The 24902-nt window shown below is 39.9% G+C and overlaps 1 protein-coding gene and 1 long non-coding RNA gene across 3 annotated transcripts in view; one reads left to right on the forward strand and one right to left on the reverse strand.

Annotated features, from left to right (window-relative positions):
• Nucleotides 1-3942: 3942 nt before the first annotated feature.
• On the reverse strand, nucleotides 3943-7210 carry LOC110502998 (homeobox protein SIX2). Of its 2 annotated transcripts, none has more exons than XM_021581361.3 (2): nucleotides 6012-7210; nucleotides 3943-4479 (listed from the first exon to the last, which is right to left on the reverse strand). In XM_021581361.3, the coding sequence occupies exons 1-2, from the start codon at nucleotides 6569-6571 to the stop codon at nucleotides 4176-4178; spliced, it is 864 nt and encodes a 287-aa protein (XP_021437036.1). In that variant the 5' UTR covers nucleotides 6572-7210; the 3' UTR covers nucleotides 3943-4175. The 2 variants fall into 2 exon arrangements, with proteins under 2 accessions (XP_021437036.1, XP_021437035.1); XM_021581360.3 differs by having other exon boundaries at nucleotides 6006-7180.
• Nucleotides 7211-7745: 535 nt separating this feature from the next.
• Nucleotides 7746-24902, forward strand: part of LOC110502999 (uncharacterized) — a 61817-nt gene continuing 44660 nt past the window's right edge. Inside the window, exons 1-2 of the long non-coding RNA XR_002470412.3 lie at nucleotides 7746-7944; nucleotides 8491-8567. This is a non-coding gene — a long non-coding RNA (uncharacterized LOC110502999). The remainder of the gene's footprint in view (nucleotides 7945-8490; nucleotides 8568-24902) is intronic.

Below are 24902 nucleotides of genomic sequence, written 5' to 3' on the forward strand. Positions count from 1 at the left end.
TTTATTTAACTAGGCAAGTCAGTTAAGAACAAATTCTTATTTTCAATGACGGCCTAGGAACAGTGGGTTAACTGCCTGTTCAGGGGTAGAACAGCACCAATTACCTTATACAGGCCTAGAAATAAATGTGTCTTTCTCATATCCTTATATCCATGTCCTTTAAAGCTAGATATGGGTATTATGTCAACATGTCCGCAAAGGTTTTAATTTAACATGTTGCTTGGTTAGGAGACTAGCCCAATCATAAAACAATAGCCTACATTCGTGGAATTGTATAATTAAAAATATATATCTAAATGTCTTTTAGAAAACAACAGCATTGAGTATAAAATTTGGTCCTTAGTTTGTTCTTCATAATTTGCTCAAATCTAAATTTAACAGGAAAACATTATCAGATTAAATAACAAAGAATGTAAACCCATGACAAAACAATGAATAAATAACATTATGAGGCGAATTATATTGTCTAGAATTACATTTCAATTTAATACTATCTTGCATTTAAATACCTATCTGACATATACTATATATAGTAATATTTGACAATTATTTATAGAACAATGCAAATGTAAATCAGTCCTACATATGCGTAATTTGACGCATGGGCATGAACTAAATGAAGATTTATTAGTACAGAATAATCACATATTCCAATGATTTCTAGTTTAAAGGTCAGGCGAAATCCATAGATAAAGTGTAAGGGCCCACACAATATGTTACCTGGTGGATTGTCTAACAACAGGCTACTCCAGTGCTTGGATGAGAGAGGTCTCCATTTGCGTAGTCTCACTTTGTATATACTGTTATACAATATTGTAAACCGGATGCATTGAGAAAAACCGTGCAAAAATATTACATTGCGTAAAGCTTGCATTGGGCTCGGTGAAAGATATGCCCGGAAGTTTTTCACGCACATCTCAAGTTAAAATTCAGCCTTGAACTGAATAGTCAGTATGACTGCTTAGAGGACTTATTAGTTTATGTATTTGAGGTAAGCTCAAGTGACCTATTCGGCTTTCTGTCTACTGGACACTTGTTTACATGTCGAAAACATTGCACAAGTCCATTGGTATATTGTTCTAAGAATTAAACAGCATGACTATACTTGTACAATTACAAGTACTGCAAGGATGTTATCTGCACCGAAGCCTAAAGTCAGCAGCAATTGTTACAGTCAGTATAATACCACTCATATAACCAAAGAGAAAATTGGATATAACCACAGAAATTACACCTGCAACGTCTTTAGCTCCTTTGTAAAAGTCGATAGGGAAGTGTGGGAAGTGTGAAAGAGAGAGGGAAGATAGGGAAGTGTGAAAGAGATAGGGAAGTGTGAAAGAGAGAGAGCGAGAGGGAGAGAAAAAGTGGAATGCAGTGCAGAAATCCACTATTGTTTAGTTTGTTTCCATTGCAGTTTGCAGTAATGTTCCCATAAACTGTCTTTCCAGCATTAAATCAACACATTGCATTGTATTTATAACCACATGTTCTGTTTCGCCCAGCTAATGCCGACAGAGTTTTGTAACATCTTATGCCCAAAAAATTAACAACCTTTCCGCCCCTCTTTAGGCACACATGCTGCACTCATACCAAGCTAGTTAACATTCGGATTTGAGCTGTTGGAGAAAGCGAGAGAAAGTCAAGAGCAAAACCGTGCACTTCCCCGGAATTAAAATATTTGGTTTGTGAGAAACAGAATTAAAGTATTTGGTGTTACTCCTACCCAAACACAGATGGCATTATGGGGCATGGCTGTTTTGAGTATCCATTAAAATGTTTGCTAATTATAAAGAGAGAGGACTGAATACAATAACTTTTTGGTCCCATGAGCCAACAAGGTGTGATTCTTACCACTCAAGAAAAACCCTTGGTTATACACACATTTTTACGAATGCCTATATAAATGCACACTTTGAATAGCATCTTGCTTATATCTGAATTCACATTTATTTATACCTTTATTTAACTAGGCAAGTCAGTTAAGAACAAATTCTTATTTACAATGACGGTCAAGGAACAAGGTTAACTGCCTTGTTCAGGGGCAGAACGACACAGAACGACACACGACTATGGGTAGCCTAGTGGTTAGAGCATTGGACAAGGAACCGAAAGGTTGCAAGTTCAAAACATCGAGCTGACAAGGTAGAAATCTGTCGTTCTGCCCCTAAACAGGCCCTTATTGAAAATACAAATGTGTTCTTAACTGACTTGCTTAGTTAAATAAAGTTTTTTTTTTTTTAAATCGGTTACTGTCCCAACGCTCGAACCACTAGCTCTACCTGCCGTCCGACACAGTGTCAAAACAGTTTTTTTATTGTGAATATCACATTCGAAACACGGAATTGGTTCGATGCATCTCACATGTATTATCCCGCAAGGTATCCATATGGCGCATAGAAGGGATCTTATTTGAACAGAGAGATTAAACTATGTAAGGACAAAACAATGAAGACCGACAATTCCTGAAAAAGGGAATATGTCAATGTTGTTTTTAGACATATTCAACAAGACTTTGAAAGTAGAAGAGATTGGTTGATGGGAGGTGGTGGCTTAAAGCTATTCAAACAAAGTGCCATCTTTCAACACGTTTCTAGTTTTGTATTTGTCTCTGTGAACACCACACTTTTGTTCTCATTTGCGGGAGGAAAGATGAAGTGTCATCACTTGAACATCAAGCTCCGTTATGGTCTACGTCATTTTGGTCAGCTTTTTTTGATAATAGTCATGTGTAAAAGAGTAACACGCATGGGCACCGGGGTTGTGAACCTATAAGGAGGCTGCGTTTAGACAGGCAGCCCAATTATGTTTGTTTTTCTCTCACTAATTGGTATTTTTAAAAATCAGATCAGATCCGACTGGGGCAGTGGTCTAAGACACTGCGTCTCACTACAGAGGCGTCACTGCAGTACCTGGTTCGAATCCATGCTGCATCATATCCGGCCGTGATTGGGAATCCCATAGAGCGGTGCACAGCGTCGCCCGGGATAGGCCGTAATTGTGAATAGGAATTTGCTCTTAACTGCCTTGCCTAGTTAAATAAAAGATGTGATTGGTCAAAAGACCAATTAGTGTGAAACATATCAGAATTGGGTTGCCTGTGTACCCAAAATACCCATCTTAAAACACGAACCCAACAACGCAAGCAAAACGTATAAAGTCAAAAATGCTTTTAGGTTTTCAAATACTTTGTAGGCTACTTTGACAATTTTTCTGGTCATATTACATTTCGAGAAATGATATAGACCCAGGTCTTGGCTTATTGCAAGAAAAATAGAAAACAACCAGGTCATATTGCGCTGCCTTTGCATCCGGTTTATAGGGTATACTAATCATAACTCAGATGCATAACACGTCTCTTTTCACGCTAGACATTCTGTTGCCTTTCCGAAATAATTAATCAACGTAAATCAAGGGCTCCTCCTATTCTTGACGCACCTGTTGACATTAAGGTCAACAATAGTTTTAAATGTGAGTTCTAAAGCATTTAACGTCTCAGGTGGTGTTTTCCATCATACGATATATTTCTTAATGGACAACTGTGATATGCAAAAACAGACTCGACAACAATTAATTGCTATGTTTCAAAGAAAAAGCGGAAATATTTCAAATTAAACAAGTTCTCCTGTTTATTCGTTATAATTGTAAAGTGTATATAAAACTGTAGTGGGATCTATTTGTTTATGTTTAGTTATTAATCGCAGAGTTTACACGCAGTCTCTCTCCAAATGATTTCAAAATACAAATAATAAAAGATAATAGTCTGTAATCGTTAACATACGGCTCTCATGATAGTAAAACACTTAGCGATGATAACCCAAAACAAAAACAAACTGAATGGGGCTCTCTTGGAAAACCTATGTGTAAACGAAAGGACATGGGGCATACCTGACTTGGAGTTTATGCATCTGTTGATATGTATCCCTTAAAATAAGAACGATAATAGTAACACGAATTAAGACATTTTATTGTTATCGTTTTCAACAGTATGACATGTTATTACATTCCGGTAAAATACCATTCAGTCCAGCCTGTTCAGCTAAACGCCTACCATCTCACCTCTCACGGCGTGTGTCACATTTTTCCGACTCTGTTCTTTCCTTTTGCCTCAAGTGCCTGAAGCTTTTCTCAAACATCCATGTGCACTCAGAAAGGTCTTTCCCAACAGGGTCCCATGTTTAAGAGCCGAGTTCGACCAGGTTAGACGACATAGGGTTCAGTATAGTGTCGTGCAAAGAGTGATGATGGTGCACGGAGTCAAGGCTGGACACGAGGATGGCGCTAGGCCCAGGTGGAGGCGCGAGGCCGTGCATCTGCAGCCCGGAGTTTGAAGCGAGGAGCATTGCCGGGCTCGAGGAAATGTGATCCGGAGTCCCTGAGGGCGTTTTGTCGTCGTCTGAGCTCCCCAAAAGTGTTTTATTTCCATTCATGGAAGAAGTCAATGGGTTGTGGCTGTTGGTGTTGGAGTTTTCGTTGTTTTCCCTGTAGAAAGGAAAGATAATAATATAGTAAAGTATAACGTAGCCTACATCATTCCGCATTGTCATGTAGCCATTACAAACATGCATTCGCTTGCAAACGACACATAGGCCTATAGGCTCATCATAATTATCCTGAGCTGTTAGATTAAACATGTAGTATTAGTACAGTTTTTAATTGACACGTTTCAGGCCTGTAGACTAAAATGAACTGGTAAATGAGAAGTGTAGGTTATGTCGTCGCTGTCATTGGCCTATGCTGTATTTTTATAAGAAGTTGTAGCAGGCTATGTAGCTATTAAAATAACAATGTGTGAAACTCATGAGTCAAAGCCTATTTGAAACTAGGATCAGTGTTCGATTTTCTTGCATCATCTAGTCTCATTACAAGCGCGTTAAGTCCGCATGGCACTTATTTTGGAATTTGTGAATGCAATGGACACACACACACACACACACACACACACACACACACACACACACACACACACACACACACACACACACACACATACATACATACATACACACACACACTAGGCAATTTATTTTATATTTATAACTAAACTGTTATTATATAATTATCTAATTAGACTCTGAATTGCATTTTGCCATTTCTAAACATATTTTATCAAACAACACGTACCCTATAATGAGGACGAATAAATAGACACATTTGTCATTACCGTATTCCATCAAGTCAACGTTAGGAAAAAAATGTTGAGCCATTTTAATGATATCTAAACTGGTCTATACGGTTAGTTTGGGCTTATATGGGTATGAAGGCATAAGGTCAAACCTCAACTGTGTATACACAGGCTGGCAGGCGTTAATGACAGACCTAATTATTGCTAAAAGTGTATTAGGCATAGATTCACAGTCACGGCGCAATGACTCATGGTTTTAAAGTGGAAAGGCATGATTTACGCAGTGGTTTCAGCTTGAATTAGTCACCAGCGGGTGAAAGAAGACACCCTCTGAGTGAACACCTGACTAAAGACATTAAAGGTCCTCTTTACAGTAGGCCTATAATTTCAAAACTTTGAAATGTACAAACAGCTCAGTAAGCAATAGCAAAATAACTACCACCTACTAGCAGAATATCAACATCTTGACATTCAAGGAACATTTTTTGTTGTTGTGCGAAATAGTTAAACCAGGCCTAAATGTACATATGTTCAAGTACTCAGGTTTATATCTTCAAGGGTGATTCCTTATGTTTTCTTTAAAATTCATCCAGTGTTCATATTTCTAAGCATGCGTCAATTAGTCACATGGATAGGTTAAATGGTCAAATAATAGCATGCTATTAGTTTGCTTGTGTTTATCAAAGTTATAATTATCATTAATGATCGCTTATAATAAAATATTACATAATTTAGAATACCCTGGTATGAAATGAGAGGATAGTATGTATGAGTCGGTTTCTCCTACCAGATAATCCAGGGTAAAGTCAGCTTCCAGACTTTTACGCACACATAAACATTGAAACAAATGTACCAATAAGACAAAGAGTAAACATTTACTTACTCGTACCTTTCCTTAGCTTCTGCCGCGCGGTCTCTTTGCCGTCTGTTTTTGAACCAGTTACTGACTTGTGTGGTTGTCAACCCTGTGCCCTCGGCGAGCTCCCTCTTCTCCCGCGGGGAAGGGTAGGGGTTATGCGTGTACCATTCTCTGAGTACGTTCCTGCTCTTCTCTTTGAAACAGTAACTTGTCTCCTCGCCGTCCCAGATAGACCGAGGCAGGGGGAACTTTCTGCGGACGCGGTACTTTCCCACAGCCCCGAGAGGGCGGCCTCGGAGCTTCTCCGCCTCGATGTAGTGTGCTTTGAGCCAAAGCTGTTGCAGCTTCGGGTGATTGTGAGGGGAAAATTGGTGGCTCTCAAGGATTTTATAAAGCTCTCTGAAATTGCCTCTGTGAAAGGCGACCACAGCTTTAGCTTTGAGAACACTTTCATTTTTGTGGAGGTGCTCACACGCGGGTAAAGACCACAAAAATCGCCCGAGCCGTTCGATGTTTCCACCCTGTTGGAGGACCTCGCAGACGCACGCAACTTGCTCTTGCGTAAAGCCAAAAGTTGGAAGCATAGACATGGTTGCTAGTTAATAAACACGTATATTTTGCTCTACTTCCACGTCCTCTGTTATGGCTAAGACAGTAATGCAAGTAGCCTACACTGTAAGTCCACGAACAACCATGAAGTTCTCCAAAAGTAGGCTGTATCAAAATATAAAATCCAATCGAAATGTAAAAACTAAAGTCCCGTTCATGAATGGCAATACAAAATGCATAGCATTCCCATCAAGTATACTGAGAGAAAGAGTTTACTCCTTCCACAGTCGTTGTCCACCTTTTCTATTTCGTTTCAACATAACCTATTCCTGAAGACCAGGCTTGCTCACTAGTTTTAATAATATTATTCTAAGATGGAAAGAAAAGCGATTATGTGAACTGTGATTGGTTGGTTATCTGACCCGTGGATGGCGAGGAAAAGACAATAGTTTTAGTCAAATGATTTTGTCATGGTTACGCTGTCATCCAAAGTAACCAGATATGCTTTGAGGTGGCTACCTGGTCCCACTGACTGATTGTCCCCTTCTATCCAAGCTCGCCTACCAATAGAAATATTGCCCAGATTTTTCCAGTAAATATATTTTTTTTCTCCCAATTTTTGACAGACATTTGAGGCAGCCAAAGAGTGCGAAGCTGTGTAGCAGTGATCCCTTTTTTCTGGGGAGGATGGCGCCAAAGCGCGTAGAAAATGTATACACAGTCTCCACCATTCCTGCTCATTAATGATGTGCCATCTAATGTTTACATTGCAATACGACATTTTATGTAGGCCTACAGCACGCATCTGGCACATCATGGTATAGATATCATACTTAAACTATAGGCTCGGCGTAAATAAACATTGCTGGGGGAACAACACAAATTGTTACCTGAAATATGTGGTATAATTTGACCTGTTTCGACACAGTGACAAAAGTCTATAGATACAGTATTTCCCCAAGTTAAAAAACTTAGGCAAACTGGGGCCACTGTTGACGTGTTCCAGGAATGGGAGACAGTTGAATTAAATAGATTTCTACAACAAAAAAAACGGTCATAGAAAAGTTCCCAGATTTGAAGACAGTTACCTCACCTTCCAATCGTGGTTTAACCCCTGCTAGATCATGTGCCCATTGACAACATCTGGTGTAATTAACCATGCATTATTTAATACACATGAGGATATGACAAAATACCAAGGCAGGCAGGCAGGCAGGCATCCTGTGGGCACACCACCAGGAACTGTACACTGTGGAATACTGTAGCATTAGGGCAAAAGCACAAGGTGTCTGAATAATAAAACAAACGGTTGAAAGAGGTGTTTTCTGCAAAGACTGGTCTGGGAGAGAGGGGAGGGGACAGCTCGCGCTCTCTAAGGCTTTCTGATGGGAAGGAAAGGTTGAGCTTGATGCCGGTAAGACAAATTAACCTCTTGTTTGGAGATAGTATTTAAGAAATATATGTTAATAGTTCATAAATATAGATCTTCTATCTCCCGATACAAATAATTATTCTGACTGAGAGTGCCTAGGCTACCTGTTGTGGATATGTTATTATCTATTGCCTGGTGGAGTGGAGAATTGACCAGCTCATAGATTTCTATTGCATCACAGGGGGACCTCTTCATAAAGTCAATTTACGCTCACCCGTATCATAACACACTAGGCCAGGTCTCTTTCCATCCACAGATATTAACAGCATCTGAATGATGTGCTTTCTGTAAAATAGAGCGCAAAAAAACTGTTGCAGCTTTCATCCGAAGAGCTTTGTAATTTTGCTGCTAACTTAAGAGCACCTCAGACCACAAGAAAGCTCAGCAAAATTATATTTTGTGTGAAATTATAGAATCACTAACGCGTGTAGTAAAAAAACGAAAGGGTTGTAAAAATAGCAAGACATGAAAACGTGTTCTGCTCTGTGTTGTTTTGCCTTCAATGAAAATTTGCCTTGCCTCTTTCAGGCGAGGGTGTAGCCAGCCCAAGAGTCTCCACAAATCTCAAGCCAAAGTGTAGGCTACTCGTCTAGTCAACACTCAAGGTTAGTACATTTGAATATATAAATATTGCCATTATTGTCAACCATGAATATAGGGCCATTTTCATCGGTTATATTATTTTAAGATTTAAAGATATATTGCCATTCGGCCAGTACTTTGAATTAGGCAAAGCACACATCGCAAATTTGAAAGACACAATTATTAGGCTATACTGGCTCAAAAAGCTCAACAATATTTATGGTCATATTTAGGCTATAGTCCTATGTCTCTATTTATCTTTAAAATTGTAGTTTAGTTTTACTCTAGCTTAATTCAGACCACTGCGCTCTAAATCAGACCCAGTAAACAAAGCCATTTAATAGCAAGAAAACCAGTCTTTAGTGAAAGGACCGTGGGATGTCTCATATGCACTTGTAGGTTAAAATGCATCCATACTGTAGCCATAAATTACATCATTCATTTTAACATGCTTCTCAGTATTTTATATCATATGATGGCAAATTTCGCCGAATGAAAACACACACTAACTAATTTCCCTTTTATCATCAAGATGAATAATCCTGAAAGAAAACCCTTATCCGTTTCCATGTTATGTTTTCACTCACGGAAGGAGCATACTTTAATAAATTCGCCTGAAGCGAAGTTTGCAAAGTGGTATTTAGGCATTAGCTTGACTGATGCTAATCATCAGGGGACAAGGCTGCTGAAATGGTTATTCTTAGAGGTATACACATTCCCAATGTAATGATATTAGACTGGGCATTAGTTATATACACCTCTGAGTAGTTTGTTCGTCTTCATCCACTTACAGATGTATTATTACATAGGGAAATGTAATAATAATGCTAATACTAATAATACTAATACAACTACTACTTATAATAATAATATTAATAATAATAGTAGGCTACATCTATGCTTAATTAAACAAATATGTGTGGTACTCAATATAAATAGAAGGCCACACGATGCAATTATGTTTAATACATGTTTAATAACATACACAAAATAAACCGTGCATAATAGGCTATAATTTCCAATTGAGTATAATTTCAATCAATGACACGAAATAGTGCTTCAAGTCAAATCTAAAGGAGATGTTGAAGAAACGTTTTCATGGTACAAAAGCAACGAGCACACATGTTTAAAATGAGCACCCAAACATTGTTTGACAGACCGTGCATTGCTTGCTGTTTGGGGTTTTAGGCTGGGTTTCTGTACAGCACTTTGAGATATCAGCTGATGTACGAAGGGCTATATAAAGAAATTTGATTTGATTTGACCAGCCACTACCGGCATAAAGCTCCCAGATCGTTTATGATAACTTTTTGGGATGAGCGGGACAACAGTCGTCTGCCCCACTATTTTCCACACCCTTTTTGTTAAATGCTTATGCATAGGATATTTGTCTATTGAGAAAATGTACGAACCTGGCTATAGGCCACATAAACGTTAGGGCTATACAGATCTAGAATAAAATAATATTTAATGAAATTCATTTGAAATTCTGTTCTGAGATGGGCCTTTGTGTATGTCTATGTGAAAAAATAGTTTAAGCTATTAGGAACTGGCATGAACAGAAAACGCTAAGAGCCAACCTGGCGTACATATAAATCAGGCTTACAATTACAGAATAGGCCTATATTGTTCCAACTCCTTGTCAATAGCAATGCAATGCCCTATACAGGTGTAGTGCTCCTTGCGGTTAAAGGTGCGCCTATTCGTTTATTCCTTGCAGGCGGAAAGTGCCCGCTGGGACACTGCGCAGTCACAAGTGCTGATCAAAGCCTCTGCTGCAGGTCGAAGGAACCTGGCAGTGACAGGCCGAATCAAGGTACCGGTCACGCCTTGACAATGTTTGTAAACCTCTTGTTTCCACGGATCAGTTTGATCAGAGCTTGGCTGGACCGGCGTGGCTGGTCTGAGCGGTGATTATTACAATGCTGATGAACGGGGATCGCGTTTCTTCTAATAGTCGCCCCCTATTTTCACAACCTCCCATCGCTAACCCAAAAGCTCTTTGCCACTACCTCCACTAATTGGACTGATTATTGCAATATGTTTTTGGGGAGCGCAGGGTGGAGGCGGGACGTGGCTTTTCCGTTGGCTACCCCGAGACAGGCCCGAAGTGGGTCGATGAGCTGCATTCGTTCAGACATGTCATGTTGAGCAGACAGAGAGAACGAATTAAATCCAGGCGATTGGTGTCTCTACTGTTTAAGGACATAATAATGAGGGACTAGGCAATAATTCAATGTTTATATCTACCTTGTTACCCAATAGGCCTACACAGGAAGGATTATTGGAAGGACTGATGAGATCTTGTCTTAATGTACAGACAGAATAGGCGTTGGCTAAAAAGGTTCACGCAGTGGATGATGGGCTATCACTAACACAGGTCTAGCTGGTTTTTAGTGCTGATTTCAAATTAGACTTATACTAAGGAATACGCCATGTTATCCTGTTCTCATTAAGAAACATATCGAACTATTGATACTATGATAACACTTTACACACTTTACAAGGTTTTCTCTGATTTACAGAATTACCCATGGACTTTCTCTTGGGCATTGGGCATACATCTCAGATCACAGATGAGATGTGCGCCCAAGGCATGAATGAGCGAACACTGGAAGCAACAAGTGTCTTTCTTCAGCCTCTCCACCGGGACTTGAGTGTGGGCCCTGCGCCGCTACTTAGACTAATGAATTCAATCAATCATTTGATTTGATTCCTACCTATTTTCAGTGCTTGCTCGGTTACTTCACCAGTACACTGAGTCTATTATGCATTTCCCCCTCACATGATTAACACGGAACTATACTTTGAAGTGGAGTGCTACTCCAGCTCTCCTGATACTTCACGCTTGGCAACATTTACTGTCCCGGGAGACCCAGGCTGCGCGTGACATGTCATGGACCTATCTCTTGTCAGGGCGATATGCGTCGTGTGCAGTTTTGGAAACAAATTTAGCTTGTGACATACAAGGACAAAATATAGCCTATGTTATGGATAATGAAATGTATAATGATGTTTTAGCCTATACCAGAGCCTCTGAAAGTGTGATATTATTATAATTTGTATTATTTTAGGTCAGCGTCTGCGTAAATTGCATATAAAAAAATCAATTTTCACAAACAACCCCAGTCTGAACCGCGTGCGTGACTGTTATGCCAGGAAGATGGCCTTTGAAGAGAGGAGAGCACCCGCGGTCTATATTTTTCCCTGCTGACCGGCCTACCTTTCCAAAAACAACAATGCGTTAAGTTGTTTGACAAGGAAACAAACTATTGTCCACATTGATTCTCATAAGGGCTAGGCTAGTCTATAAAGGTAATACTAACAATAAGTACAAATTAGGGTAAACATATAAACAATTAAAAAATAACATTTTAGGGTAGGCCCACTGTAACTTGCTATAGGAACAAAGGGTCAGCTATCAATGAATTACACACATATCTGATTATAAAGATCATGAAGAGGAAGATGAAACACATCCATTATTATTGTTATTTAGATAGATTGTTATGCAACATTACGAATTCATTAGACAGTCCCTAGCAGTAGTACATTCAAATTGCATCCTATTCAAATTGTGTTTTTTTCCTGCAGGTAGGACTATTGCTAATCACGTTCTGATGACACTGTAGAAGGCTCGACTGAGCCAGCATGGCCCATAGAGGGCACATAAAACCTAATGATAACAGGCGCCAACACTGTAAACAATTTCTCAGGTGCCAATGCATCGAGTTCAAAGGCAGATCAGCGAACTACATGGACAAAAAAAAAAAAACTTAAAATTGACATTTGATTTTGGTCATTCCTTGTGGCACTAGACATTGTGATTTCAATGTCATCTTATTTTGTCTATTGACTTCTCACCCCCTTTATGGCATACTTGTTATTTTAGATGTGAGACTAATACTATATACAGTATATATGATATATGATATGATATATGATATATGATATGATATACAGTATTATGATTCCTGACACACATGTTAAATTCCCTGACATATTGGTAAATATACAAATCTTTATATTTCCACCTTCCAAGAAAATAAACCAAACAAATGTACAGTTTTTAGACTGAAAATGTCTGCTCCAGACTGCTCCCACTCAGACTGCTCCAACTTCAGACTGCTCTCACTCAGACTGCTCCAACTTCAGACTGCTCCCACTCAGACTGCTCCAACTTCAGACTGCTCTCACTCAGACTGCTCCAACTTCAGACTGCTCCCACTCAGACTGCTCCCACTTCAGACTGCTCTCACTCAGACTGCTCCAACTTCAGACTGCTCTCACTCAGACTGCTCCAACTTCAGACTGCTCTCACTCAGACTGCTCCCACTTCAGACTGCTCTCACTCAGACTGCTCCCTCTCAGACTGCTCCCACCCAGACTGCTCTCATTCAGACTGCTCCCACTCAGACTGCTCCTACTTCAGACTGCTCTCACTCAGACTTCTCCTACTTCAGACTGCTCTCACTCAGACTGCTCCTACTTCAGACTGCTCTCACTCGGACTGCTCCTACTTCCGACTGCTCCCACTCAGACTGCTCTTACTTCAGACTGCTCTCACTCAGACTGCTCCTACTTCAGACTGCTCTCACTCAGACTGCTCCTACTTCAGACTGCTCCCACTCAGACTTCTCCTACTTCAGACTGGTCTCACTCAGACTGCTCCTACTTCAGACTGCTCTCACTCAGACTGCTCCCACTCAGACTGCTCCTACTTCAGACTGCTCTCACTCGGACTGCTCCTACTTCAGACTGCTCTCACTCAGACTGCTCCTACTTCAGACTGCTCTCACTCAGACTGCTCCTACTTCAGACTGCTCTCACTCAGACTGCTCCCACTCAGACTTCCCCTACTTCAGACTGCTCTCACTCGGACTGCTCCTGCTCCATATATTCTAATCAGCATTATCAGCCAACTTTTCTTACAAAGCTGTAAATTAATTTTTTCAGAGTTTCGCCAAAGACTGACTCAATTATTATTGTAGTTATTCTAGCATTATTTTTGAATGATCATTAACAGGAGACACTGTTTGTACTCTAGCTACTTATTTTTGTGCATATTGCAACAAGCAACAGAAATGTATCCATTGTTCTCCTGAGTTGACTTTATTGTTTAATGAGCACTAGACTATACTGAACAAAAATATAAATGCAACTTGCATCAATTTCAAAGACTTTACTGAGGTGCAGTTCATATAAGGAAATCACTCAATTTAAATTAATTCATTAGGCTCTAATCTATGGATTTCACATAACTGGGCAGGGGTGCAGCCATGGGTGGGCCTGGGAGGGCATACGCCCACCCACTTGAGAGCCAGTTCCACCCACTGGGGAGCCAGGCCCAGCCCATCATAATTCGTTTTTCTCACACAAGCACATTATAAAATAAATAAATACTCATCAGCACCCCCCCCCCCCCCTGCACATTTTAAAGTGGTCATTTATTGTCCCCAGCACAAGGTGCACCTGTGTAATGATCGTGCTGTTTAATCAGCTTCTTGATATGCCACACCTGTCAGGTGGATGGATTTTCTTGGCAAAGGAGAAATGCTCACTAACAGGGATGTAAAAAAATTGCACAAAATTTGAGAGAGATAAGCTTTTTGTGCATATGGAACATTTCTGGGATCTTTTATTTCAGCTAATGAAAAATGGAACCAACACTTTACATATTGCGTTTCTATTTGTGTTCAGTTTAGATTAAATCACTGGGCGATAAGGAAGGGGTTCTTTACAGTGCCTTCATAATATCCTCTTCTTCCGCATATGGGTATCGGTCAAGATGGATAGGTATACCTGCTGAGTGGGACAGAAAAAGGCCGATTCCTGGGCGTCTAACAAGTATTGTAGTAGGGTCAACTAAGAGGGCTTCTACCCCAGAGCGCTTCTACTCCAGAGAGTTTCTACCCCAGAGGGCTTGTTACAATCTGATGACAGCTTGTTGTGCTCCTTCCTCTCACATATGACTTCCTGTTCCAGTCTGGGAGGGTATTGACTTCCTCTTCCAGTCTGGGAGGGTATATCTTTACAGAAGGCAGGTTGCTCTCTGGTTAAATAAATCTGTGACATCGCTTATTAATGTTTTCCCCTTATGCACGAACTGCTAAAATCTTTGAAGCTGGAGACTCTTACCTTCCTCACTAGCTTTAAGCTCCAGCTGTCAGAGCAGCTCACAGATCACTGCACCTGTACATAGCTCATCTGTAAAAGCCCATCCAATCTATCTCATCCCCATACTGTATTTATTGATTTATTTATCTTGCTCCTTTGCACCCCAGTATCTCTACTTGCACATTCATCTTCTGCACATCCTACCATTCCAGTGTTTAATTGCTATATTGTAATTACTTTGCCACCATGGCCTATTTATTGCCTTACCTCTCTTATCCTACCTCATTTGCACATGCTGTATATATCCTTTTCTACTGTATTATTGACTGTATGTTTGTTAATTCTATGTGTAACTGTGTTGTTGTATGTGTCAAACTGCTTTGCTTTTTCTTGGCCAGGTCACAGTTGTAAATGAGAATTTGTTCTCAACTAGCCTACCTGGTTAAATCTGCCCGGAAAGATTTTATTAACATTGATCCACAGTAATTAGCTATGTGCCTAATGCTGAATTTGTATCCATTCCTGTCCTTGCAGTTTTACTGTGATTTGGGGTTTCACTTGAAACTAGGAGTTCACGGGGTGTCACAAGCCATATGGCCAATAAATACTTCCATGATACAGTCAGTAAGCCTACACTGGTGCTGCACCATATAAGTACACACTGCAGGACATACTCTACATGTTTTTGTCATGCAGACCAGTAACCAACTGAACTTTACTCATAATCATGCAATGCTTTACTGTACTTTGAAGGACTGTTTATCTGTTTGCGTGCAGCATTAAATCATGTTCGCCTTCTTCCAGTACAGTGAGTTCATGAGTTCAAGACAACAGCAGTTCTTTCCTAGTTTTCTCCATGTATAGCAGAATAGCATACATTAGAACAACTAATACATTATAACTTTAGAGTTTCTTACACCAATCCTTCTATGGCGGATCCCTCCGTCTGACTAATGTGTGTTTTTAGCATCCAAAACAAATCTCTTTGTCTTTTTTTTTTCATAATCATAATGAGTTCCTTCTCAAGCTCTCCGATTGTCCATCAAGCATGTCAGTATTTACAGTGGAGTGCCTTTAATAATGTAATATGAAACCACATGTTGTAGAAATTAGGCAAAACATGTGTGCATTGTAAATGTAAGTATTCACACTTTTTTTTATGTGGAGGAGTTGAATTTTATGATTGCTTTTTAATTCTGCCAGTCTGGCAAATTAAATGCCTGCAAAATTCAGGAAGTTAAGAATTACAATCAATTTGAGTGTGCAACCACAGCCATACACCATTTGAGAGTATTGAGGACTTACAGTGCCTTGCAAAAGTACTCATCCCCCTTGGTGTTTTTCCTATTCTGTTGCATTACAACTGGTAATTTAAATATATTTTTATTTGGATTTCATGTAATGGACATACACAAAACAGTCCAAACTGGTGAAGTGAAATGAAAAAAATCTATTGTTTAAAAAAATTCTAAAAAATTCAATCGGAAAAGTGGTGTGTGCATATGTTTTCACTCCCTTTGCTGTGAAGCCCCTAAATAAATACTGGTGCAACCAATTACCTTCAGAAGTCACATTATTAGTTAAATAAAGTCCACCTGTTGTCCAATCTAAGTGTCACATGATCTGTCACATGATCTCAGTATATATGCACCTGTTCTGAAAGGCCCCAGAGTCTGCAGCACCACTGAGCAAGGGGCACCACCAAAGAATATAGCACCACAACAAACCTGCCAAGAGAGAGCCACCCACCAAAACTCACAGACCAGGCATGGAGGTTGTTAATCAGAGAGAGACCAAAGATAACCCTGAAGTAGATGCAAAGCTCCACAGCAGAGATTGGAGTATCTGTCTGTAGGACCACAGAGCTGGGTTTTACGGAAGTGTGGCCGGAAAAAAAGCCATTGCTTAAAGAACAAAAATAAGCACACACGTTTGATGTTCACCAAAAGGTATTTGAGAGACTCCCCAAACATATGGAAGAAGGCACTCTGGTCAGATGAGACTTAAATTTAGCTTTTTTGCCTTCAAGGAAAACGCTATGTCTGGCGCAAACAAAACACCTATTATCACCCAGAGAACAACATCCCCACAGTGAAGCACGTGGTGACAGCATCATGCTGTGGGGATATTTTTCATCACAGGGACTGAGAAACTGGTCAGAATTGAAGGAATGATGGATGGTGCTAAGTACAGGGAAATTCTTTATGGAAACCTGTTTCAGTCTTCCAGAGATTTGAGACTGGGATGGAGGTTCACCTTCCAGCAGGACAATGACCCTCAGCATACTGCTAAAGCAACACTCGAGTGGTTTAAGGGGAATGATTTAAATGTCTTGGAATGGCCTAGTCAAAGCCCAGATCTCAATCCAATTGAGAATCTGTGGTATGACTTAAAGATTGCTGTACACCAGCGTTACCCATCCAACTTGAAGGAACTAGAGCAGTTTTGCCTTGAAGAATGGGCAAAAGTCCCAATGGATAGATGTGCCAAGCTTATAGAGACATACCCCAAGAGACTTGCAGCTGCAATTGCTGCAAAAGATGGCTCTACAATGTATTGCCTTTGGCTGAGTGAAAAGTTATGCACACTCAAGTTTTCAGTTTTTTTGTCTTATTTCTTGTTTGCTTCACATGAAAAAATATTTTGCATCTTGCATGTTGTATAAATCAAATTATACAATCCCCCCCAAAATCTATTTTAATTTCAGGTTGTAAGGCAACAAAATAGGAAAAATATTAAGGTGGGTGAATACTTTCACAAGCCACTGTACTGTGAGTAAATGCGGCATATGAATCATGGCATATACAGCCAATAGTAGTTCTCCTTTCCTATGCTGATTTTGATAGTGTTAACATGCAAAAAACATAATGTTAACACAACTCATTTCGAAACTCATTCCTGGAACGGATCCTTCATTGTAACAACCTATTGAATTAATCAATATGGAGTTCAACTTTTGTCATAAAAGTTCAAATGTTCTGAGTCAACATGTAAGATTTGTTAATTTAATCATTTTTTATGTTGAACCTTATTTATTCCAAAGTAATAACATGTTTCTCACTTCTGCAGGTCGGTATCACATTCCGTCATCATTGAGGTGCAATAGTGTGTTCGATTGTGAGCTTGATGGTCAGTCTGCCTTTCAATGTGGATAAAAGCCACCTTGTTGGTGTGTGATTATGATATTCTTTTTTGATGTTTCGATAATATTGCTATTATATTGTTATTCTTCACATTAGGTTATTTAACCTGTCAATGAGCAGTATGAAACGATAATTAAATGCACCTTAGTTCAAGTTAAGTTAATGATACTGATATGTAGGCTATGCTAACTTTTTCACACTGAATTCATTTGGATCATTTGAATTGTTGGTTTGTTAAAGACGCTTTTCATCGTTCAGCATTGCTCATTTGAAACCAGACAAACCTGTTTTTAGCAAACAGTTGAATGTCTCAGCAGAAAGCCATCAAGTATTCAAAAATAGGGACATTTTATGAGGCTCAGATGAAACTGATATTGAGCTATGACGAATTCCTGGATGAAAATAACCCCCATACTACTACGTGCAACGCCACCAAACAACACAGACATGTAGAAGGTGTATCTGTTTCAAATGTTTTCATGAGATTGATTCATAGTTACGCAACTGCTTCTGTAACCATTCTCTATCTGTCTATAGTCTACAGCAGAGCCACATATTTCAATATGTCTGTGGTCTACAGTATAGCATATTGGCATGTACATACATATAGTGGGAGAGTATAGGGTTTCTGTAGGATGAGGCCTAGTGAAGATGTGCTTGTCTGCATGCAGAGGAAAAGATGGGCCTTTACGGGGAGAGGGGGATCACTGTCAATTGCTCACAAATTGCAGTAATGCCCAGAGCTCGGCCACCCACATGCGCGCAGAGAGACAATTGCTACATGTGTCCATTCCACATTGGCAACACGTGGAGCTTACACAGGCAACACTATCTTCATTCTTTCCACTGACACTTAGAAAAAGCATGTGTGAATTACCAAGCCCTCTAAATCCTATTTATTTCTAATTGGGTATTTAAACGTATGAACATAATGAAACATACATTGCTTTCATTGAATTAATTTATTGATAAGAGGATTTTGTGTATGTACAGTATACCATATAATGAGTATTTTTTTAATGAGTATAAATAGCGTCAACAGAGCAAACCAACTGAGTACCATGCATGCAAAGTAACATCCCCACTCCTCTGTTCATTCTTCTCCCTCACAGCTAGCAGATGGCTAATCGAGTAACAGAGTTTAATAAGCACTGCTGAGAATAATAATGAAATAAGGGCCCTTCATATTGTTATCTTCACTGTCAGGACCTGCTTCCATCCAGCAGATAATATTAAACCACCAAGGAGATGGGGAAGAGTTGACTCATTGGAACCACATGTACTTCCTGCTTTGGCTGGTGGAAAGGCACAGTGTTTAAATTGTATTGAACACAAATCTCCCCTCAGTGAAGGAATGGAGTGTGGGTGGACTACAGGTGTGGTATCTGACTCTGACTCACGTGTGTGGCTCTTTAGCTCCAGTAGCGAGGACAGTAGAAGAGTCAACACTCAGGCATTAAAGCTGACTTTAAACCCTTAGGTCAGGGCACATGAAAGACCTAATCACTGGAACTAAGATCAGTCTGTCTGCACACCGTCTGCAGCTGGCACCAGAGGAGAGACAAGATGGCAGGCTTTGTGTGTGTTTGCACACATGTAAATTAGTGCGTGTGTGTAAGTGCACGCATTGTGTGAGAAAGATATATGGGGATATGATGATGCAAAACAGGTGTACTCATCTCAACGAGGTATCTAAGTCATATTCTTCTAAATCAAGGGGTGTATTTCATTAGTTGAAATTGTTGGATAACTAACAGAGTGGCTTTATTAACATCAAAAGTAGAACACTCACATGACATCGTAGTGATGTTCATCTCTGTCCCTGCTAGACGTTGTTACTTGGCTTCCAGCAGCAGGCTATCTGTATGACCTCATTACATGACCTCATCAGCCAGAGATAACACTCCACCAGAGCTGGAGCAACATGAAGAGCATGTATCACTGTGTCTCTATCTGAACACAGCACTGGTACCGTAACTCTGAAACAGATCATTTAAAAACCGATCTAGGAAGTAAACACAAGGATACATGAGCATAAATATTCAGGGGCGCAACTTTGGTTTTAGAAGTGGGGGTTATAATCTGGTGGGGGGTCTCAGGGTCCTTCCTCAGAATGTTTTGGGCATTTAAAGCTAATTTCCAGAATCTCTACACAACCTAATATGACCTTTGGCCATTCTAGTCATCTATATTTAGAACAACAAAAAGTTGTTCTAGATCAAATATCATTTTATAATCAATAGTGTGTTGCACCTTTATCCAATAACCGAACAAAGTAACAACTTAAAGTATGAGGACGTAACTTTTGATATTCTTTAAGACAACGTCTACTGTATGTATCATTTTAGCCAGACCGCCCTGCCAGCCCGACCCCCACCAGTCTAGTCAATAACTCAACTCTCTTCCCAACAATTTCCTTCCCATCTTTTTTTAATGTCTCAGGGGAAAGGTTTGGAAAACAAAAGTTGAATAAAAACACACATCCACCTACACATATACATTAACACTCAGAAACAGGACATCCTCCTTATACAGTGCCCTCAGTAATTACCGGGACAGTGAAGCCTTTTTCTTCCTATCGCTCTATACTTGACAACTTTGGATTTGAAATACAACTATGACTATGAGGTTAAGGTGCAGACTGTCAGCTTGAATGAGAAAGTTATAGAAGCACAAATATCATACCCCACCAAAAAAATGCTAACCTCCACTGTCATTGTAATGGTAAGAGGCATGTCCTCTCACTCATCATTATTCACGATTCATTTAGGATTGTCCGTAGTCATGGTAGCATCCACATTAATGTACAAGTTTTTAGAAACACATGCTATTCTTATTTAAAATAAAAGTGACTCCATAATGTCACAATGCATTATTTACCAGTCATTTCGATTGGGCACAAAATAATCTGAAACACAACCAAAACAAACAGCAAATGCATCCAACAAGTTTGTGAAGTCACACGCTTGATGTAATCATGTAGGGTCAAATACTACACATTTTTTACTACTTTAATAAACATACAAATCTTTTTTGGGGGATGGTATGTACAAACAGTGCTGTAATTTCTAAACGTTTCACCATTAAAATACCCTCAAATTGAAGATCACAGTCTGCACATTAGCCGCATAGTCATTGTTTGATTTCAAATCCAAAAGTTTGGAATGTAGAGCCAAAATAAGTAACAATTCTGCACTGTCCCAGTAATTACAGAGTGCACTGTAATTCATATCATAGGTCTAATAGTACTGTAGAGCTCTTTTTACTTGCACACAATATAGCTGAATCACCACATCCTGTCTCTAGGGGTCCACTGCCCTGCAGCACCACACCACAACCCAACACACCCCACTCATCTTTAGGATCTTAATAGAATATTCATTATTGGTTTCTGATATGTTAGGCTAAGGTCAGAGTGACAACCAACAATATGGCTGACCCCCAGTGCCAGGATTGAGCAGCCCAGCAGCTAGGGATTGCCTAAATAGGTATCTCCCCTGAAGTGGGCATGTTTTCAATACAGACTCCTTTTGTCGTACACTATTCCATATAAGGCATCCAGACCTTATGAAAGTTGCACAGTATACCCTTAATCTTGTAATAAATCAAATCTAGTGATAGCTAGAAACTTGACATTTCTTTCATCCATTGTGGCATTGCAGGACAACCAACCTTCACTGGCATATACAGTTGTGGCCAAACGTTTTGAGAATGACAAATATTAATTTTCACAAAGTTTGCTGCATCAGTGTCTTTAGATATTTTTGTCAGATGTTGCTATGGAATACTGAAGTATAATTACAAGCATTTCATAAGTGTCAAAGGCTTTTATTGACAATTACATGAAGTTGATGCAAAGAGTCAATATTTGCAGTGTTGACCATTCTTTTTCAAGACCTCTGCAATCCACCCTGGCATGCTGTCAATTAACTTCTGGGCCACATCCTGACTGATGGCAGCCCATTCTTGCATAATCAATGCTTGGAGTTTGTCAGAAATTGTGGGTTTTGTTTGTCCACCCGCCTCTTGAAGATTGACTACACGTTCTCAATGGGATTAAGGTCTGGGGAGTTTCCTGGCCATGGACCCAAAATATAGATGTTTTGTTCCCCAAGCCAATTAGTTATCACTTTTACCTTATGGCAAGGTGCTCCATCATGCTGGGAAAGGCATTCTTCGTCACCAAACTGTTCCTGGATGGTTGGGAGAAGTTGCTCTCGGAGGATGTGTTGGTACCATTCTTTATTCATGGCTGTGTTCTTAGGCAAAATTGTGAGTGAGCCTACTCCCTTGGCTGAGAAGCAACCCCACACATGAACGGTCTCAGGATGCTTTACTGTTGGCATGACACAGGACTGATGATAGCACTCACCTTGTCTTCTCCGGACAAGCTTTTTTACGGATGCCCCAAACAATCAGAAAGGGGATTCATCAGAGAAAATGACTTTACCCCAGTCCTCAGCAGTTCAATCCCTGTTCCTTTTGCAGAATACCAGTCTGTCCCTGATGTTTTTCCTGGAGAGAAGTGGCTTCTTTGCTGCCCTTCTTGACACCAGGTCATCCTCCAAAAGTCTTCGCCTCACTTTGCGTGCAGATGCACTCACACCTGCCTGCTGCTATTCCTGAGCAAGCTCTGTACTGGTGGTGCCTGATCCCGCAGCTGAATCAACTTTAGGAGACAGTCTTGGCACTTGATGAACTTTCTTGGGCTCCCTGAAGTCTTCTTCACAACAATTGAACCGCTCTCCTTGAAGTTGTTGATGATCCGATAAATGGTTGATTGAGGTGAAATCTTACTGGAAGCAATATCCTTGCCTGTGAAGCCCTTTTTGTGCAAAGCAATGATGATGGCACGTGTTTCCTTGCAGGTAACCACGGTTGACAGAGGAAGAACAATGATTCCAAGCACCACCCTCCTTTTGAAGATTCCAGTCTGATATTCGAACTCAATCAGCATAACAGAGTGATCTCCAGTCTTGTCCTCGTCAACACTCATACCTGTGTTAACGAGAGAATCACTGACATGATATCAGCTGGTCCTTTTGTGGCAGGACTGCATTTTTTTGGGGGGGGATTCAGTTCATTTGCATGGCAAAGAGTGACTTTGCAATTAATTGCAATTCATCTGATCACTCTTCATAACTTTCTGGAGTATATGCAAATTGCCATCATACAAACTGAGGAGGCAGACTTTGTGAAAATTAATATTTGTGTCATTCTCAAAACTTCTAGTTTCGACTGTAGTATGTTCTATGGATGGTCTTAAACTGCAGTTGAACTGCGGGTTGAATTATGATTTTCAAGTGTATGTTTGATGGGGTGCTGTCCTCAGATAATCACATGGTTTGCTTTCGCTGTAAAGCCTTTTTGAAATCTGACACTGTGGCTGGATTAACAAGAAGTTAATCTTTAAAGCCATGTATAACACTTGTATGACTTATGAATTATTATTATGAGTATTTCTGTTATTGAATTTGGCGCGCTGCTATTTCACTGGGTGTTGTCAAATCAATCCGGCGCGCGAAGGGATCTATTAGAAGTTTTAATGAGTGCTTATTTGTGGACGCCTTGTGAAGGACCTCATCTAGAACACACACCCTCACATAAAAACCAGACCTCACCTAGAACACACACTTTCACATTAAAACCAGACCTCACCTAGAACACACACCCTCACATAAAAACCAGACCTCACCTAGAACACACACCTTCACATAAAAACCAGACCTCACCTAGAACACACACTTTCACATAAAAACCAGACCTCACCTAGAACGCACACCCTCACATAAAAAACAGACCTCAACTAGAACACACACCTTCACATAAAAACCAAACCTCACCTAGAACACACACCTTCACATAAAAAGCAGACCTCACTTAGAACACACACACCCTCACATAAAAACCAGACCTCACCTAGAACACACACTTTCACATTAAAACCAGACCTCACCTAGAACACACACCCTCACATAAAAACCAGACCTCACCTAGAACACACACCTTCACATAAAAACCAGACCTCACCTAGAACGCACACCCTCACATAAAAACCAGACCTCACCTAAAACTCATACCTTCACATAAAAACACACTGAATTCTGAACATCGACTTTGAAGTTCTGTCTGACCTCTCCTTTATAGGCACGGATAGTGAGGATATAAATGATGGTCCCTGTTCAGGTGTAACTTTACATCCCAAGGTGTCATTGTTGCAGCGTCTCATCGTCTCACTGCACACTAACACATTGGTAATTAGAGGGCCACTTCTCCAGCCAGTGCTTTTTCTCTCTGGGTCACTGATATCAAAAGGCTCTTAAACTTTATATTCCCTGATGGAGTGGAAAAGCTAGTGCGACATTACAGTTGAATGTTTTGGTAAAATCTCATTACGGACCCTTTCTTTTTTAGGACGTAGTGTTTACCTGGAGTGGAAAGGGTAATTGCAAGATCCAGGGTGTCGTTTCCATGCCCAAACCAGGTTTGAAGAGCTCATAAATGCTAACAGATACAGTAAACCCAATTTAGACTACACTGTTAAAGGATGAAAGGAAAATGTTTGTTGTATTTCCCAGACTGTTTTTATACTAGTTGACAGCAGGCCATTTTCCCTTGTTTATTCAGATAAATACGGTGACTGGATAAATAAAACACACATTTAGATAAATATACAGTCTGTTAGTCTGTTCACCTCTATGAAAACCACCCCAGTGTTCCAACATTTATAGAATGCATTTTCATATGATTGTATTTTTTATCATATTTATTAAAGTGATAGATGTTTATCATAAGCATGATTATTGTTATTGTTCAAATTATTAGTTGTGGTGCTTGTAGTTGAATTTGAATGAGTCAATCTTTTTTTGTATAATAGCTAGTAAAGCTACTGTGTACATCTTCAGTGAATCTCCTGTAATAGTTTTCTTCCAAGCTATTTCCTTAGTTAGTGGGAAGGGATAAATGTGGCACTTAGCTATACAGGCTCCACCAAGTAAAAACTGTCTATGAGCGGTAATTTCTGTGCAGAAATGCTCGCTCTGTGGACTAACAGATAGGCAACTTTGAAAGCTTATCTTGTGCATCTCAGCATATTTG

The sequence above is a fragment of the Oncorhynchus mykiss genome, chromosome 23 (genome assembly GCF_057628025.1).
Source record: "Oncorhynchus mykiss isolate SJ-2025 chromosome 23, ASM5762802v1, whole genome shotgun sequence".
Taxonomy (NCBI): domain Eukaryota; kingdom Metazoa; phylum Chordata; class Actinopteri; order Salmoniformes; family Salmonidae; genus Oncorhynchus; species Oncorhynchus mykiss.